The following is a 20,222-nucleotide window of genomic DNA, read 5'->3' as shown; positions in this document are numbered from 1 at the left end:
ATTTGGCAGGTCACAATCGTTGGTGCCCCATCTGATTTTGTTTCTTGTTAGGAAGGATAATTAAACCGAAGCCCGCATGCCCCAAAAATCAAAGCATTCCCCTCTGGGGAAAAAAAAAACTTATTTCCAAAAATGCTTTCCCAGTTCCAGGTGTAGCAGAACTGCATGCTCAGCCCACAAAATGCAGCAGAGACCGTGGTCAAATTGGCCACTTTTTCCACTCGGGAAAAAAAAATACCCCCGTGGCTCAGAGAGAACGGCCGAGAGACCTCAAGGTAGACGAGACCGTTGGGCGGGCAAAGAGAGGCTGCCAAGAGGAGCTGCACCGGTTGGACTTTCAGGAGGGAGAAGTCGCCCCGCGGGGCGTCGCAGAAGGGGCATCTTCTGCAGGGCACCCCCTGCTGGTGCCGGGTAGAAGTCCTCCTTCATTACGGCGTCCCGTTTCACACGGTGGGAACATACGTTCAACAGCGTGGCACCGCAACGGGCCTCTTTGTAGCGCTCAATTCTTTCTCAAACTGGACCCTGCCAATATGGCGGCCGGTGTTCTGTTTTCCCAGCCCCCCACCCATCTCATGGCCACTTCTGACCCCCTCCTCCCCCCCACTTCACTGGGGCAGATGTAGGATCAGCATTTCTCTTTTGCATGGCAGAGTTGCTGCGTTGTATGGCTCCTGTTCCCAAAATAACCTCCTGAGTTCCTTGTCTCCTTCCAACACTGACAAGGTGTCTGGATATGGGAAGAGACCGGCCCCAAAGAGTTGTTGGATTGGTGGGGCAGGAAAGGGAGGGCAGGGCAGGGTGAGATTGGGGAGGGAGGGCAGGAGGGTTACACGCCTGCCTGTAGCCGTCAGAACAAAATCGAGGTGATAGGAGGCGACACTTTTCTGCAAAGCTGGTGCTACTGGTCTGGCCGTTTCCTTATCTCTCCTTCCCCCAAATTCTCACCCCATAGATCCCCCCCGGCTGCTGTTTACTTAATGCAAGCCCAGGCATGGTCGAGCGGGAGGCACCATTAGATCCCTGATACAAGGGACAGACGTAGCCCTGGGGAGTCCACTGTGCTGCCCGGCCTGTCACAATTCATCATGTGCAAAAAATGTCACTGCCGTTTCTTCGAAATGCTCAAGAATGGGCAGAGAAGCTGTGGAGGGTGAGGGGCGACGGGCGGGGGGGGGGGGAGGAAAACCCAGAATGATCAAGGGGGAGGTTGGGGGCTGCCCCACGCCCAGCAACTGCCCGCTTGCATTTCGGGTCAACGGACTTTGAGGCCGGAAGTTGAAACACCATCAGGCCCTGAGCCGCCCCCAAAATGGTGGACCTCCAGAACGAGACGCTGGGTTCTCGGGGTTGAGGTGCACCCCTAATTCACCGAGATGTCTCTGCACCCCTTCCCCAAATGCATGTGTCCCTGAACAACCCACCCCAAGCCGAACTTCAGCCATGAAATTTGTTTCCCCCTCCCTCCAAAAACCCCAAATCTGGAGGCATCCTGTTGCTTTGCGATCTACCCAGTCGTGGGATTCAGCCGGTTCGCACCACTTCGGGAGAGCCGGTTGTTAACTTTCTGAGCAGTTCGGTAAACTGGTTGTTGGAAGAAATCATTAGGGCAGAGAACTGGTTGTTAAATTATTTGAATCCCACCACTGGATCTACCCACCATCCAGCGGAGATCAAATTAAGTCCCAACTTAACTAATTAGGACCCGACTAAGATCCAACTGTACGGTTCTACACGGCGAAGACCATCGGCTCCTTGAAAGTCCACAGGGATGGTACCAAGAGAAGAACCGGGTTTTTTGTGCGGTTTGTTTTTAATTTTATTTTTTTTTTATTTTTTTATAACGGGAGGAAATTTCGTAGGAAATAACCAGACGAGTCCGAGACCAGTTGCACAAGAACGTCTATAATCAACAATGTCCAACAGTAAAATTTCACCAAGAAAGCTAAGAAAACGTTTCAGATTAAAAAAAAGTAAACCGAAACAAAAGAACTTTTAAAAAAATCTATTAAAGCTGAAAAAAACCACAGTTTCCCCTGAAAAAAGCAGGAAAGTTGACCCACGTACGTTTCCCAGTCTAACACAAGAAGTCCCGCCTCTTTCGGCGTGCCACTAAACATCACACACAATAGGTTGCCACTTCGTCAAAACTCCATCAAAAGCTGGGGAAATATCCCGTCCCGAATGGCGAGGTGGGGGGAGAGAAGAGAGAGAGAGAGACAGAGAGACAGAGAGAAACATTAAAAATTTGGAGGAATTCATCTTCCCATCCTACTTCCGATGTGGATGGGTGGGAAAGTCGGCCATTTTGTTTGCCATCTCCTTCGAGCAACGAAACCATTGAAGACTTCAAAATGGTTGCCGATGGATAAAACAAACCAGGATCTCCTTTCCCCAGCAACAGGGTCCAACCTGTGGAAACGGGGTTCCCCGATCCAAACGTGGGGAGAGAGAAAGGGGCTCTGCTCCCTCCCCCCCCAATTCACATGTGCATCGTGAGGATGTACACATTTGTCTGTATCGACGGGGGAAACTGGCCATTTGGGATGAGGGTTGCAACTAGGGAACGGACGAGCCCCTTTGTCTGCAGGGCTACAACCCCGAAGGAACCCCGTGGGAAAAAAATAAGAAGAGATCTTACAGAGGCAACATTGCCCCCCCAAAAAAAGAAAGAGAGAAAAGAAAAACACCAAAAGGGTGCGAACTTTTGAAGTTAAAAAAAACGAAACGAAACGAAAACAACACATTTGAAATGCTGCTCTGGGGGTGGATGGTGGTGGGAATAAGGCAGACCTGCAACGTTCCTTGTTTTGATTTGTGGCACTAACAACAAATGCAACCTTTTTTGAGCGCTGGGGGGGTGCTTGCTTTTAAACCACCCCACCCTTCCCCATACGTCTAACCTTATCAGCCGCGGCCCATGAATAAGCTGTCAAAAGGAGAAGAGAGAGAGAGAGAGAGACGGACAAGGCAATCAGATTGAATTATTGCAAAAGAAACGGGGAGGTGTAGTGTTTTCCACTCCCAAATCTGTTTTGGCAGGTGGGCACCCACCGCAGGTGGGAGCTGAACTTCACACTTGGGCTGGACCTTGCCGTGGAATCGACGGGGAAGGGCTGTCGCGATCGAATCCGCTCGTACGTGATCGGACAGGAGTTGCATCCCTTGTGGCAGCGGCCGTATCAGTTCCAGGGTCCCCCCCAAAATAACTGGAGGTGAACGAGGCACCTGTGCATCAAACCCTTCTCTGTGCAGCATCCGAGATGAACGAGAACAGGCAGGAAGGCTAAATGTCCGCTTGTGTCCTGTCCGCTCCGAGTCCTTGCCTGCCCACCGCGGAGCTCCAAAGGCCGCCCACGGGGGCTCAGATGAGCCACCCCTCGCCTCATACTTTGTAGTAGATGTTAGCCGGGCTCTGCGGTGGCATCTCCTGTACGATGTAGACAGGGTGACCGTAATCGCCGCTCACTTTCTCGTAATGCGGGCAGAACGCACTGTCTGAAGTCCTGAGCGGGATGATGATATCGCTCGGCTCGGAGCCGTTGTTGTTGGCGCCCCCTCCGCCCCCGACTCGCTTGGGGCTGGTCAGGGTGCTGAGAGACAACGGCGGGTGGTGCGACTCGCTGTGTTTGGCCCGGTGGTGGCGGTAACACAGGGCCCCCGTCACGGCCGCCGCCACCAGCAACACAAACGCCGCTCCTCCGGCAGCACCAGCAATGATGGGTACATTGGACTGCGGCAACGGGCCGTTCTCGCCCCCCACTTTCCCAGTCGTGTTTCCAGAAGAGGGTCCTGTGGGCACAGGGAAATGGGCATTAGTCTTAATTCTACGCAGCCACCATGATTTAGAGGACACGGAAACACTGCCTCACAATTTGTACAAGTGGTTGAAAACCGTTCGGCGCATCGTGACATCCCAAAGGAGCAACTGCCTGCTCAGCACAACCTTCACGTCTGTCGAGTCTGATTAATAGAGCTAATTGCCTTGCGGAAATCTGCCCGGGACAGCCTCGTAGGGGTCATTCAGTTTTCAAGACCCATCACACCCTGCTCTGCCCCCTCCAACTCTCTTTTATTCTCCTGGTAAAAGGGGAGGGGGGGGCCCAAACAGGAACCTGCTGGTCCCCCAATTCTTCCCTGTCTGGGCTCGCCGAAGTATCCGTCTCAACCTAGGCCGAGATAGGAAACGGGGACGAAGGCTGACTCACTGTTTTTAACCCCAGCTATGCCTCCACGTTCAGCTGACATGAAGGTCAGGCAGGCAGTGCAACGCTGTGGAAAATGGGTTCTGTGTTCCTTTGGAGATAGCAGCCTTCTTCTCAGGGCTCAGGTTCACAGGGGTTCAGAAGAACCTCAAACTAAGATTCTGTGCAGTTCGGAGAACCCTCAAATCCCACTCCTGGCTGGTCCTGCCTACCCCACTCCGCCCCTCCCAGGAGTCCCCACGCGGCCCGTTTTGGATGCAGGTAAGTGCAGGGCACTTATGGAGGCTTGAGGAGGGCGAAAAATGGGCCTACTGGAAGTTTGGGAAGGCTGGAAATGGCCCTGTTTCTGGCCTCCAGAGGGCCTCCAGAGCCTGGGGAGGCCGTTTTTGTCCTCTGGGAGGCTCGAGGAAAACATCTGGAGCCCAGGGAGGGCAAAAACACCCCCCACCAAACGTGGTGCAGGAGGCCGACTAGGCCACACCCACCATGGCCACGCCAACCCAGCAACTGGGCAGAGAACACCTTGCTAAAATTTTTGAAGCCCACCCCTGCTTCTTTTCCACTACGGCTACAACTGAATTCCTTCCCTAATCTTCCTATTCGTTATATGCCAAGCATTCATGGAAAATTTTGCTCAGAGTCCACGAGGAATTCAGGTAGTCCTCAATTTATGACCACAAACGGGACTGGTAACAAAAATTCCAGGCTTCATTACGGTCGTTAAGTCGAGGACTGTACAGGGAATCCTCGGCGTATGACACACTCGAGCCCAAAATTTCCATGGCTAAGCAAGCGAGTTTTGGCCGATTTTATGACTCTTTTTGCCGCGGTTGTTGAACGAATCCCTGCAGTCGTTAAGTGAATCACGTGGTCATTAAGTGAATCCAGCTTCCCCCCCATTAACTTTACTTGTCAGAAGTCAGCTGGGAAGGTTTCCAAACGGCAATCACACAACACTACAACGATCATAAATACATGCCAGTTGCCTGAATTTTTATCACTTAACTACGGGGATGCTGCAGATGTTGTAAGTATGAGGACCGGTCACTCTTTTTTCAGGGCTGTCGTACCTTTGAACAGTCACTATGCAAATGGTTGTTAGTTGAGGACTACATGCAATGGGAGGAAGAGAGAAAGGGAAGGAGGAAGAGGTTCCAGGACATCAAGACAATGTAGAAAGATTCCGTGGGAATATTTGGGTTCCACATTACGACGGAAAGCTTCTTGCCAGAGAGCGGACGGTTAACCCTGCTGGCTTACGGTGACGGCAGTCGCAATGCCCTCTTCAAAAGTGCGCCAGTGTTAGGTGGCGGGAGAGAAATCGCCAGGGGTGGGGTGGTAGAAGGGCCATACCTGGGACCATCTCCTTGTTGGGTTCGGCGGCACCTGGCGTCCCTCGGTCCTTCTCCGGAGGTGTGGCGGGCATGGAATTCTGGGATTTGGAGCCCGTGTTGCGATCTGGGAAAGGTGGGGCAGAGGAAAGAGGGACGGTCCGAGCAGGAAAAGACACACCATGCCCCAACGCAGCGTCCCAAGCCCCCACTCCTTGGTACCGAACGGGGGAGTGAGTCAAAAAAACCCATGTCTACACAATCAAAGTGCTGTCGGTTCTACGACCAGGCACCAAGGGCGCGGCGTCGATGACACAATTACCGTCACCATCTTAACCCCATTCACACAAGGGCCTTGACCTAGATTTTTTGTGTCACCGCTACACTAGGATGTCAAAACTATGCCCAAAGGATTGCGTTCACGCGCAGCGCTAAGACACTAGCCAAGCATCGTTCCTTACTCTACACAAGCCCATCATGTCGTGCGAATGACACAGCTGCCTTAACAAACCCAACATACAGGCAGTCCTCAAACTAGGATCGGAACTGAGTCCGGGATTATAATCATGTTGTTGTTAAGCGGGTCGCCGTGTGCCTGCACTCTTATTTTACGACATTTTTGTGGCGGACATTAAGTGGACGCCGCTTCACTTGTTTTCTTCGACGGGTTGCTGGAAATCGGACAGAAATGCCGGAAACAGGCCCCCAAAATTGCCAAAAATCTCAGTCATGTGACCGCAGGATGGTCCTAAATGTGAGGCGGTTGCCAAGCGATGGCGCTGGGGAATTCTGGGAGCTGAAGTCCAGCCATCTTCAGAGTTTGAGAAATACTGCCCTCTGTTTCTTCTGGTCAAAAGAATTGGGTATTCTCCAGTGGTGGGTTTCTAACGGTTCGCACAGGTTCGGGCGAATTGGTAGCGGCGGTGGCCCGGACCGATAGCGAAGGTAAGTGAAACCCACTACTGGCGTTCTCCAACACAAAGGACACCCCACCGCCGCAGCTCATCTCCCCACGAGCGAGGCCCGGATTTCGCAGCCCCATAAGTCACTTCCGCCTGCCTCCCCACAGCCACCAGTGTAGGCTCCACCCCCCCTCCTCGGTGGACCACTTACGCTGTCCTACTTTTAGCATCACTTTCATCCCTTTGGACAAACAGGCGCCTCCTTTCAGGTTCTCGAGACCTTCCTTGGTACCGTCTGAGGTGGCTGCGGGAGACAGGAAAGAGTTTGAGATTAATGCCCGTCCGGGATTAGACTACCGCAGCAGGCTGTTGGTGGGGCCCACCCTTGAAGACCGTCTAGAAACTTCAGCTGCTCCGAAATACGGGAATTGTTCGACTTACGACCGCATTTCCGGTGGCAACTCTTGCCTGGCATGTCATCGACGGAGACATTTTAATTCTTTTTCATGGTTTTCATGTTTTTTACTGGCTTTTTCGTTATTGTTTTAAAAACGTTTTTAAGATTTTAAAATTAGAACCCAGGTTTAGTCCTCGATTTACAACAGTCCGTTTAGCGACCGTCCGTAGTGACAGCGACGCTGGGGGAAAAAAAGGGAATTAGGACCGTTTTTCGCACTTCTGACCGTCGCCTTGGCCCCAGGGTCACGTGATCAAAATTTAGACTGACTCGTATTTATGACGGTCGCAGTGTCCCGGGGTTATATGATCCCGTTTTGTGACCTCCTGTGAAGCAAAGTCAATGGGGAAGCCAGATTCGCTTAACGACCATACTACTAATCTGACAACTGAGGTGATTCACTTAACAACTGTCTCGCTTAGCAACGAAGATTTTGGCCTCAGTTGTGGTCGTAATTTGAGGACTTCCTGTACTTAAGTTTATTTTATTTTATTTTATTTATTTAAGTTAATTTTATCATCCTTCAAGCCCCTATTTCTCCTTTTCCTCCGGTCCCCGAGAATACCCTCAACGTCCTCGACTTACGACCATAACGGCGCCCAAAATTTATGTCGCTTAGCGAGACATTTTTCAAGGGAGTTTTGCCCCATTCAGCGTACTTGAAACCAATCAAACCACACGTGAGTTGAAACAGGGACTCCTCGACTTACGAGCGTAAACGGCCCCCAAAATTTATGTCACTAAGCGAGACATTTGTTGCCAAGGGAGTTTTGCCCCGTTTTATGATTTTTCCTGCCCCCGTTGCTAAGTGAATCAGTGCAGTTCTTCAGCGAGTCACACTAACTGAAGGTTGTGAAGTGGATCTGGCTTCCCCGCGGACTTTTGGATCACATGACCTCAGGAGGGGAGGTCAAAAAAGTCAAGATGGCCACCCCGTAAAATAGGGGCGGAGCCTCCTTTGCATAATCTCGACTTTTTTGAACACACCTGTGGGAAGGAGAAAGGATGAGATTCCCCCCAAAATGGCACAAAAAGTCCTTTATCCATCCCGGAAATCTGATTTTACGGAAGGCCCAGCCTGGCTGAGTCACCTGCCAGCCACTCCGATGCCCATCCATATACCCCCACCCGCCTCCTTGCCGCCCCGCCCGACGGCCGCAGGCCCATTTAATATTTAAACAAGCTATTTAATATCTGTCCAGACAAGGATCCCGCGTGATCTGGTAATGAGCCGCTCTAATCCCCAGGCAGATTTAATGCAGCTGCTCTCCCGGAGGCTGGCAGGAATCCGGGTGCCAGCCAGGCAGTCCCCACAGGCCCTGTGCCAACGCCAGCCTCGTCCTGGCTCCGGAGACGTCACCCGGGCATCGGGAGCCAAGTCGGGGCATCTAAGGCGATGCCAAGACGGCGCAAGGGAGGCCTTAGGCGGGGCTGATTCGGGGTGCAAGGAATGAGGAAGAGGGACGCTGCCAGCGCACCACGGACTCCGAGCTGAATCAGAATAGAGGGTTGGAAAGGGGCCTCCGAGGTCTTCTAGTCCAACCCCCTGCTCAAGCCGGAGACCTTAAGGAGGGTTTTGGGGGGGGGGCAAGAGGCTGACTCTGTAAGCCGCTTACAGAGGGCGGGAAGGCGCCGTGAAGCGGGATCTCAGTCTAAGCGCTGTCGCTCTTAACTCATCTCAGACAAATGGCCGTCCAATCTCTTCTTAAAAACCTCCACAAGGTTCATAATTTTGTACTTATTTGCTTATTTATCTCGTCGCGTGGTATGTGGTCAACTTGGAGGTGGTGGCCCTTGAAGAGCCTGTAGGCAACGAAATCTCGTTTTTAACATATGCCAATTAGTGTACATTCAACGTGACAATAAAGTTATTCTGTTCTATTCTATTCTATTTTCTGTATTCTTTTCTATTCTATTCTCAATATTTTATTATCTATTCTATTCTATTTTCTATTCTACATTTTATTATCTATTCTATTCTACTATAATTCTCTATTTTATTATCTATTCTATTCCAATTCTATATTATCTATTCTATTCTATTCTATTCTACTATAATTCTATATTTTATTATCTATTCCATTTTCTATATTCTTTTCTATTCTATTCTCGATATTTTATTATCTATTCTATTCTATTTTCTATTCTACATTTTATTATCTATTCTATTCTATTCTACTATAATTCTATATTTTATTATCTATTCTATTCTAATTCTATATTTTATTATCTATTCTGTTCTATTTTCTATTCTATTCCATTCCATTCCATATTTTCTCTTCTCTTCTCTCTTCTTTTCCATTCCATTCTATTCTACTATAATTCTATATTATCTATTCTAATTCTATATTTTATAATCTATTCTGTTCAATTCTACTATAATTCTATATTTTATTATCTATTCTATTCTAATTCTATATTTTATTATCTATTCTGTTCTATTTTCTATTCTACTCCATTCCATTCCATATTTTCTCTTCTCTTCTCTTCTCTTCTCTTCTCTTCTCTTCTCTTCTCTTCTCTTCTCTTCTCTTCTCCATTCCATTCCATTCCATTCCATTCCATTCCATTCCATTCCATTCCATTCTATTCTTCCTTAACTCTATATTATCTATTCTATTCTAATTCTATATTTTATTATCTATTCTGTTCTATTTTCTATTCTATTCCATTCCTTACTCTATTCCATTCCATTCCATTCCATTCCATTCCATTCCATTCCATTCCATTCCATTCTATTCTATTCTATTCTATTCTATTCTATTCTATTCTATTCCAGTGATGGAGCACCCACAACGTCTGGTGGCCAGCTGTTCCACTGGTGACCTCACTGTTAGGAAGTTTCTCCTTCATTCCAGGTTGCTTCTCTCCTTGATTCGTTTCCATCCCTTGCTTCTAATCCTGCCTTCAGGTGGAGAATAGGAGGATTTCCCCCCCCCACTCCCTCTTTGGGGTAGCCCCTCAAATACCACCCCAGTCCATCTTTTCTCTAGACCGGCCAAAACCCCAAATCCTGCAACCGTTCTTTGTATAATTTTAGTCTCCGGGCCTTTGATCCTCTTCGTTGCTCTTCTCTGCACTTTTTTGCAAAAGTCTCAACTTCTTTTTTTTTTTGTAACGTGGGGACGAAAACTGGACGCAGAATATTTCAAGCGTGGCCTTCCGAAGGCTTTACAAAGCGGTGCTAATACTCCTTTATAAGCAAGCTGGGAACTCTTTGTAAAAATAAAACAAACCCCCCGAGATTGTCTGAAGCCAGGTGAAGACCTGGAGAGGCTCTGACAGATGTGGGGAGGGGGGGGAAAAAAAAGGACATTTTTGCAATTTGATTTGCAATCAGGTCGCGATGACATTAAACCAGGTTGCCATGGCCGAGCCTTCCCCTCCGCGCCTGCTGCTCGCCGTAACTCCTGGCGGAAGGAGGGAAGAGACAATGCCAGCCACAATCCTGGGCTGTGTGAAGAGAGGGATTGAATCAAGATCCCAGCCAAGGGTTCCTATCGCCTTACTATGCCTTGGGAAGGCCACACCTGGAGTAGTGCATCCAGTTTTGGTTACCACGTTACCAAAAAAAAAAAAGATTTTAAATCCATTGTGTGCCCTGATGTTGGCGGGCAGGAAGAGCCGACGCCCCTTCCTTCCTTCCTTCCTTCCTTCCTTCCTTCTTTTCCTTCCTTCCTTCCTTCCCCTCCTTCTCCTTCCTTCCTTCCTTCTTTTCCTTCCTTCCCCTCCCTCCCTTCATCTTCTTTCTTTCCTTCTTTCTCTCTCTCTTCCTTCTGTCCTTCTTTCATACGTTCTTTCTTTCCTTCTCTCTTTTTCCTTCTTCTTCCTTCTTTCCTTTCTTTCTTTCTTGCTCCTTTCTTCCTTTTCTTCTGCTTCCCATCTCCCCTTCCTTCCTTCCTTCCTTCCTTCCTTTCCTTCCTTCCCCTCCCTCCCTTCATCTTCTTTCTTTCCTTCTATCTCTCTCTCTTTCTTCTTCCTTCCTTCTGTCCTTCTTTCATTCATTCTTTCTTTCTCTCTTTTTTCTTCTTCTTTCTTTCTTCCTTCTTCCCTCCTTCTTTCCTTTCTTTCTTGCTCCTTCCTTCCTTTTCTTCTGCTTCCCATCTCTCCTTCCTTCCTTCTTTTCCTTCCTTCCTTCCCCTCCCTCTCCCTCCCTCTCCTTCCTTCCTTCCTTCTTTTCCTTCCTTCCCCTCCCTCCCTCCCTCATCTTCCTTCCCTCCTTCCTTCCTTCCTTTTTCTTTCTTTCCTGCTCCTTTCTTCCTTTTCTTCTACTTCCCATCTCTCCTTCCTTCCTTCTTTTCCTTCCTTCCTTCCCCTCCCTCTCCTTCCTTCCTTCCTTCTTTTCCTTCCTTCCCCTCCCTCCCTCCCTCATCTTCCTTCCTTCCTTCTTTCTTGCTCCTTTCTTCCTTTTCTTCTGCTTCCCATCTCTCCTTCCTTCCTTCTTTCCTTCCTTCCTTCTTTCTCTCTTTCTTACTTTGCCTTCCTTCCTTCCTTCTTTTCCTTCCCTCCCCTCTCTCCCTCCCTCTTCCTTCCTTCCTTCTTTCTTTCTTGCTCCTTTCTTCCTTTTCTTCTGCTTCCCATCTCTCCTTCCTTCCTTCCTTCTTTCTTTCTCCCTCTTTCTTATTTTGTCTTCCTTCATTCCTTCTCTTTCTTTCTTTTGTTCTTTCTTTTGTCCGTCCTTCCTTCCTTCCTTCCTTCCTTCCTTCCTTCCTTCCTTCCTTCCTTTTTCTCTCTCCTTCCCTTCCCTTCCCTTCTCCCTCCCTTCCCCGCTGCTCCTCACCCACATCCCCAGAAAATAGGCTCAAGATCCAGAAGGATTTTGACATAGTTGAACACTGGGTCCTTTCTAACAAAATGAAATTTGATGGTGAGAAAAGGATAATCATATATATGATTGGCTACAGAAAAAACACATATAATCATATATATATATATCATTGCTTCTAGAAGCACGAAGCCGAAAACACCAGCCTGAAGATAACGAATGAGACTTCGAAACGTCGCCAGGACACTTCCAATTTTACGTGGAAGAAAACCCGAATAACCAAAGACCTACATATATATATATAAATATATACAGATTAGATGAAACGTAGCTCAATAGCATTAACTGCGAGAGGGATCTTGGACTCCTAGTAGGCAGCCACTTAAGTATGAGCCAGGAGTGTGTGGCAGCTGCCAAAAAAGCTAATACGGTCCTAGGCTGCAGAGAGTTAGAATCAAGATCACATGAAGTGTTAATACCACTTTATAATCCCTTGGTAAGACCCCAGAATTCAGCTATGCTGGGTTTTTTTCCTCCTACCCCCCTAGAGGGGAGAGATCGCAGAGGAAGGGATTAGAAGAGAGTAAGACGGACCACAATGGGGATTCAGATCATATGAAGTGATATAATACCTTGGTAAGGCCACACTTGGAATACTGCGTAAGACCCCAGAATTCCCCAGTCAGCTATGCTGGGGAGTGGAGAGATCGCAGAGGAAGGGATTAGAAGAGAGTAAGACGGACCACAATGGGGATACAGATCACATGAAGTGATATAATACCTTGGTAAGGCCACACTTGGAATACTGTGTAAGACCCCAGAATTCCCCAGTCAGCTATGCTGGGGAGTGGAGAGATCGCAGAGGAAGGGATTAGAAGAGAGTAAGCGAACCACAATGGGGATACAGATCATATGAAGTGATATAATACCTTGATAAGGCCACACTTGAAATACTGTGTAAGACCCCAGAATTCCCCAGTCAGCTATGCTGGGGAGTGGAGAGATCGCAGAGGAAGGGATTAGAAGAGAGTAAGCGAACCACAATGGGGATACAGATCATATGAAGTGATATAATACCTTGATAAGGCCACACTTGGAATACTGTGTAAGACCCCAGAATTCCCCAGTCAGCTATGCTGGGGAGTGGAGAGATCGCAGAGGAAGGGATTAGAAGAGAGTAAGCGAACCACAATGGGGATACAGATCATATGAAGTGTTAATACTCTTTTATAATACCTTGGTAAGGCCACACTTGGAATATCGCGTCCAGTTTTGGCTGCCACGATATAAAAAAGACGTTGAGACTCTGGAAAGAGTGCAGAGAAGAGCAACCAAGATGATGAGGGGGCTGGAGGCTTAAACATATGAAGAACGGTTGCAGGAATTGGGTCGGTCTAGTTTAATGGAAAGAAGGACCGGGGGAGACATGATAGCCGAGTTCCAATATCTCAGGGGCTGCCCCAAAAAAGAGGGAGTCAAGCTATTCTCCAAAGCACCTGAAGGCAGGACAAGAAGCAACAGATGGAAACTTATCAAGCAACCTAGGAGAAATTTCCTGACATTAAGAACAATTAACCAGTGGAACTGCCTGCCACCAGAACTTGTGGGCGCTCCAACACCGGAGGCTTTCAAGAAACAGACTGTTATATTTTACGTCTATATTACTACGGGTTTTGTAAACTGGTGGAGGCAGGCAAGCAAGCCAAACTCATCTGTTTTTAGATGCGCCCAGCATTTGTGCCTTCAAACCCATGGTGCCCAGCCGGTGGATGGGCGACGGAGCCAAGTCTCGACACAACCAGGGCCAGCTTTGCGGCGTCCCCTAGTCCTACACTCCTGGGGTGTCGCGTCTCCGTCTAACCCAGCCCGGATGAAGATGGGTCCAAAAGTCAAATTGCTTTCTCTGCAATTCCTCAGCAGGAGTTCTCAGAAGCCGTTGAACTCTGCACATACTCGGAGAACCCATTGTCCTGCTGCCAGAGGCTGTTGTGGAGGGGAAATGCACTCTGGACATGCTCAGAGACTCCCATCCTCCTGGAATTCCTGCTAAGAACTCCCCTCTAGTCCAAATATTTTTTTCTCCCAAACTGCTCTTGCCACCAAAGGCCATTGTGGAGGGGAAATGCACTCTGCACATGCTCAGGGACTCCCATCCTCCTAGAATTCCTGCTAAGAACTCCCCTCTAGTCCAAATATTTTTTTCTCCCAAACTGCTCTTGCCGCCAGAAGCCGTTGTGGAGGGGAAATGCACTCTGCACATGCTCAGGGACCCCATCCTCCTGGAATTCCTGCTAAGAACTCCCCTCTAGTCCAAATATTTTTTTGTCCCAAACTGCTCTTGCCACCAGAGGCTGTTGTGGGAGCGAAATGCACTCTGCACATGCTCAGGGACCCTATCCTCCTGGAATTCCTGCTAAGAACTCTCCTCTAGTCCAAATATTTCCACTTTTTCTTCTCCCAAACTGCTCTTGCCACCAGAGGCCATTGTGGAGGGGGAAATGCACTCTGTACATGCTCAGGGAACCCCATCCTCCTGGCTATTCCTGCTAAGCTCTTCCCCGTCCTTCAAATCTTTCCACCCTCCTTCCTTCTTGGCAAGACGCAACCCGGTTTTTGCAAGCTTCCCCATGCCCTCCTCCCCTCTCCCTGCCCTAGATGGCCCAGCCAAGCCCCCCAGGGACCTCCGCCCACCGCCCGGCTGGCTCCCTCCCCTCCCTTCCCCTCCGCTGTCTACTCCTCTCCTCTCACGCTCGGCTGGGCATAAAACCCTTTGCAAAAAAGGAGAAAAAATATGGGTCAACAGCACCGCGCCGGCACCAAAAAGGACACCAGGGTGGCATCGCCGTGATGCCCGCCTGCGGCCGTGGTTCCTACACCTGGGGGGGGGGCTCACATCAGCTGATGGGAGGGAAGCGGGGAGGGTGACAGAAGGGATTTGGGGCAGGCCGAGACGGGCTGTCAGCGATGCCGACATCCTTGCATGCCACCAGATTTTAAAGGGTGAGTCGAGTTCTCTTCCGCTACCCGGCGGTGCCCAGCAGTGCCCCAGGGGAGGGGTCTTCCAGAGAGGGCAGCCCCCCTTTTTTCCCCCACTTGCCGGGGGGGCGCACGGAGAAAAGAGGAGGAGGAAGCAGGGCATCTGGGCATCCGTGCCCGCCTTGTGTGCGTGAGAATAGAATAGAATAGAATAGAATAGAATAGAATAGAATAGAATAGAATAGAATAGAATAGAATAGAATAGAATAGAATAGAATAGAATAGAAAATACGGAATGGAATGAAATGGAATGGAATAGAATAGAATAACAGTAGAAAATATGGAATAGAATAGAATAGAATAGAATAGAATAGAATAGAATAGAATAGAATAGAATAGAATAGAATAGAATAGAATAGAAAATACGGAATGGAATGAAATGGAATGGAATAGAATAGAATAACAATAGAATGGAATGGAATAGAATAGAATAGAATAGAATAGAATAGAATAGAATAGAATAGAATAGAATAGAATAGAATAGAATAGAAAATACGGAATGGAATGGAATGGAATGGAATAGAGTAAGGAATGGAATAGAATAGAATAGAAAATAGAACAGAATAGATAATAAAATATAGAATTAGAATAGAATAGATAATGAAATATAGAATTATAGTAGAATAGAATAGAATAGAATAGAATAGAATAGAATAGAATAGAATAGAATAGAATAGAATAGAATAGAATAGAAAATACGGAATGGAATGGAATGGAATGGAATGGAATAGAGTAAGGAATGGAATAGAATAGAATAGAAAATAGAACAGAATAGATAATAAAATATAGAATTAGAATAGAATAGATAATGAAATATAGAATTATAGTAGAATAGAATAGAATAGAATAGAATAGAATAGAATAGAATAGAATAGAATAGAAAATACGGAATGGAATGGAATAGAAGAATAGAATAGAATAGAATAGAAAATAGAACAGAATAGATAATAAAATATAGAATTAGAATAGAATAGATAATGAAATATAGAATTATAGTAGAATAGAATAGAATAGAATAGAATAGAATAGAATAGAATAGAATAGAATAGAATAGAAAATACGGAATGGAATGGAATAGAAGAATAGAATAGAATAGAATAGAATAGAATAGAATAGAATAGAATAGAATAGAATAGAATAGAATAGAATAACAGAGTTGGGACCTTGGAGGTCTTCTAGTCCAACCCCCTGTCCAGGCAGGAAACCCTACACCACAGAATGGATGCCCGAGTGTGCCAAGGAGGCACACAAGTTGAAAACCAGCACCCATAATCCTTTGCAAAGAGACGAGCCTCCCGTCTGGGGAGGGGGCACCCCTTCCAAACCCCAACCTCTCCCCCAAATCACAGCCACACCACCGCTGGCGGCATCGCAAAATGGGCCTCGTCCGGAAGCTGTGTCTACGGGTATATCCTCAAGTTACGACCACAAACATCCATCGCTAAGCGAGACGGTGGCCAACGGAGCTTTTGGCCCCCCTTGGAGAATGAACCCTTTTCTTGCCACCGTCGCTAAGTGAATCAGCGCAGTGGTTAAGCCAGGAACACGGTTGTTAAGTGGATCTGACTTTGCTGGTCGGCAAAAGGGGATCGTGTGACCCCCGGGACAATGCGACCGTCGTAAAGTGGAGTCTGTGGCCCAGCGTCTGAATTTTGATCACGGGACCACGGGAATGCTGCGACGGTCGTTAAGTGTGAAAAACGGTCCTCAGTCACCGTTCTTCAGTGCCGTTGTAACTTCAGACGGTCCTTGAACAAACTGTTGTAGGTCCTCGAGTTACGACCCCAAATTTCATCGCTAAGTGAAATATTTGCTAAGGGAGTTTTTGTCCCATTTTGCGACCTGCCTCGCCACCGTTTTTAAGGGATCACATGACACCCCCCACCTTTTGCGACCTCCCAAACAGCAACGTCCATGGGGAAGCCGGATTTGTTTAACGACCGCGTCGTTAATTTAATAACGGCGGGCCCTCGCTTCACAACGGTGGCAAGGAAGGTCGTAAAACGGGGAGGGGGGGCTGTCAAAACTCACTTAACGAGTGTCTCGCAAAACCAGGTGTGCATTTGGGCTCGAGTGTGCCAGGATGCATCTATTTCTATGTGCCACTGCAAATGTGCAAAATTGGGTGCCTACCGCAAAGCAGGGGAGCATTTTTAAAGGCAGGCATGTGTTTGTGCTCGAGCGGGCCAGGGGTGTGTGCATGGTTTATGTGCCTGTTTGGGTATCGGTGTAAAACGGCAAACGGCAACCGCGAGGCGGTGGGAGCTTTTGAAAAACGCAGGGCAGGCGCCCGCCCTTGTCTTCGTGTGTGTGTGTGTGTTTGTGTATGTGTGTGTGTGCGAGCGAGCGAGCGAGAGCACCTGTGCAATTGTGCAAACTGGGCCGGGTTCCCACAAGGCAGCGGCGGTGGCACCCGCGCCAAAGTCGCCGGCTCGTGCCGAGGTTTGCGGGGAGACGGTTGCCATGGCGATGGCTGAAGGGCCACCCCAGGCAGCCAGAGATGATGTGACAGGGAGGCTGGGCGAGTGGGGGGGGGAGGGAGAGGAGGAAGGGGAGGGGGACACAAAAGGCCGGCACCCACCCCTCCCTCCCTTTTGGAAAAGATGCCGCCCACCCCCCAAAACAAAATCCCCCCAGCAACCTTGCAAGGGATGGCCAGATGTGGAAGCACAGCTGGATGCAGAGCAGGGGGGGGAATCTGGCTTCTCCATCTTTGCCCCCCCATTCATCCTCCCAGCTTTCCTGATGTGCTGGAGAAGCCATAGCAGGCTGGCTGGGGACTCTGGGATATATAGTCCGCGCCCATGGGGAAGGAAGGGGCTCGGGCAACACATGGGCTGATCCCCCCCCCGGTCATCCCTCCTCTAAAAGTGACATTTCCCCCCTCCTCCGATAGAGGCGGTCCTCGACTTACGACCAACAACCGAGCCCAACATTTCCATCGCTAAGCGAGACGGTCATTCCGTGAGGTTTTGCCCCATTTTACGACCTCGCTGGCCGCACCTATTAAGCAAACCGCCACAGTTGTTCACTTAGCAACCCGGTTGTTAAGCGAATCACTGGCTTCCCCGTTGACTTTGCGTGTCGGGAAGGTCGCAAAAGGGGATCGCGTGACCTCCGGGGCGCTGCCAACTGTCATAAATACGAGTCAGTTGCTGAGCGTCCGAATTTTGATCACCTGACCCCGGGACGCTGCGACTGTCATAACTACGAGTCAATTGATGAATGTCTGAATTTTGATCACATGACCTTGGGGCATTGTGACCGTCATAAATACGAATCAATCTGAATTTTGATCACCTGACCCCGGGATGCTGCGACCGTCATAACTACGAGTCAGTTACCGAGCGTCTGAATTTTGACCCCCGTGAACACAGAGACGTTGCGACGGTCGTTAAGTGTGAAAAACGACAAAGCCGCTTTTTTTTTTCAGCGCGGTTAGAAGTGTGAACCGTTCACTAAACAGACGGTTGTAAGCCGAGGACGGCCTGTAAAGAAATGCACCCCAAAAGCAGGCTTACTGATAATGTAATAGTCCTGGTTGGACTTGAACTCGTGACCCCAGAGGTTGGGACTGTATTCCTGGAACTTGATGGTGAAGCGCATGTCGTGTTCGGGCCGGTCGCAGGTGAGCAACAGGTTGGGGGTCCGCAGAATCTCGCAGCGCTCCGCCTGCTCGGTCTGGACCAGGTACAATTTATAGTATTCGTAGTCCTCGGTGGAGAATGGGCCCAGGGGTACGGAGCGGGGGCAGATAAGGTCCAAGCGGTCCCCGATCTGGGGGTACAAGACGTAGCCCCCCTCATTCTGGAACCTGCGGGGAGAGGAGAAGCAGCACATCAGCCCGACAACAGATAATAACAGGTTAACAGAGTTGGAAGGGATCTTGGAGGTCATCTAGTCCAACCCCCTACAGGAGACTTTATCCCATTCCAGACAATTGGTTGTCCAGTCTCTTCGTGAAAAACTCCAGCGTTGGAGCATCTGCAACTTCTGGAGGGAAGCCACCAACACTGTTTCTACACAGTTGGAAGGGACCTTGGAGGTCATCTAGCCCAACCCCACCCCCTCCAAAGCAGGAGACCCTCCCCCATTTCTGATAGATGGCAGTCCAGTCACTTCTGGAAAGCTTCCAGTGATGAAGCTTCCACACAACATAGAGAAATCATCATTTTGCGGGGTAACTGAATGGAGCTGAGTGTATTACTGGCCGGATGCCTTTCCTGTTGCCAGAGCGGAGTTTTATTCAGCAGATGTATTCCCACTCTGGCCAGAGAGAGAAATATCTGACTCTACCTAGGATCGAACTCAAGAGGAGAGAAACCTAGGTGCTAAATTCCACTTGGAAGCGACAGAGAGTCCTTGACCTAAAACAGTTCATTTAGTGACTGTTTGAAGTTACAACAATGCTGAAAAAAGGGACTTATGACCGTTTTCACACTTACGACTCTTGCAGCGTCGCCGCAGTCACACGATCAGAATTCAAGACGCTTGGCAATTGACTCATATTTCTGACGGTGACGGTGTCCCGGGGTCCCGTGACGTCAAGGGGGGAAGCCGGATTCACTTAATGACAGTTTGACTCACTGAACAACCGCAGCGATTCGCTTAACAACTTTTGGCAAGAAAAGACGTAAAATGGGGCAAAACTGCCTTGATCAATGTCTCACTTAGCAACATAAATTTGGGGCTCAATTGTGGCCCTCGATTTACGATCAAAATTTGTGTGTGTCCGGATCCGATTTCTCCAAGATTTTTTTACCTTGGCTGTTAAGTGAATCACATGGTCATTAAGTGAACCACATGGTCATTAAGTGAATCACATGGGCGTTAAGTGAATCACATGGACGTTAAGTGAATCACATGGACGTTAAGTGAATCACATGGACGTTAAGTCAATTGCACAGTCGCTAAGTGAATCTGGCTTCCCCGATTCTCTCTGCTGGTCAGAATCCATCTGGGAGGGTCACAAAACACAACCCCGTGTGTGTGAAATGCTACAACCGTTGCGAATGCCAGCCCGTCGCCAAGCCCCTGAATTGCGATCACCTGACTACGGAGGTTGTGCGACGGTCGTAACTTCGAGGACAGGTCGGAAGCCCCTTTTCCCCAAAAGCGTCATAACTCTGAAGCGTTGTTAAGCGAACAGTCGTAAGTCAAGGACTCCCCATAAATGGGACATTTGAACTGTGTCGGCTTCCCGACAGCCGTGAAGGTTTCCCGGGGGGGAAAAAAATGGGATTTTTTCTCCCCCCTCTGTTTTCAGTGACATCTTTCTGTTTATTTAAAGCCCCTTCTGTTTTCCCAAAATCCCACTTCAAAAAATAAGGAAAACGGGAGGAAAACACACGGGATTGTTTGGAAAACTCTAGGGAGTCCTTTCTCCGCTTCCCTGCAAGGGATCAAGATTGGATTCAGAGCAGATTCTGTTTGGAGCTCTCGGATCCTGGCTGTTTTCTTGCAGACGTTTTACGACCCAGCTAGAGAACGTCATCAATGCTGGAAAGGAGAAGGGGGGTGCTATGA

General features: G+C 48.6%; 1 protein-coding gene across 1 annotated transcript in view; it reads right to left on the bottom strand.

Moving 5' to 3' along the window:
- Positions 1-1,794: 1,794 nt before the first annotated feature.
- EFNB3 (ephrin B3) overlaps positions 1,795-20,222 on the bottom strand; it is a 65,571-nt gene continuing 47,143 nt past the window's right edge. The window contains exons 2-5 of the mRNA XM_034408131.3: positions 18,218-18,510; positions 6,650-6,742; positions 5,559-5,663; positions 1,795-3,792 (exon numbers count right to left, since the gene is read on the bottom strand). Of these exons, the coding sequence (XP_034264022.1) occupies positions 3,386-3,792; positions 5,559-5,663; positions 6,650-6,742; positions 18,218-18,510 (898 nt within the window). The 3' untranslated portion in view covers positions 1,795-3,385. The remainder of the gene's footprint in view (positions 3,793-5,558; positions 5,664-6,649; positions 6,743-18,217; positions 18,511-20,222) is intronic.

This window comes from Pantherophis guttatus, chromosome 4, assembly GCF_059756535.1.
Source record: "Pantherophis guttatus breed Tessera chromosome 4, ASM5975653v1, whole genome shotgun sequence".
Lineage (NCBI taxonomy): Eukaryota > Metazoa > Chordata > Lepidosauria > Squamata > Colubridae > Pantherophis > Pantherophis guttatus.
The sequence above is the reverse complement of the archived record's forward strand: the minus strand, read 5'-3'. Positions and strand labels throughout refer to the sequence as shown.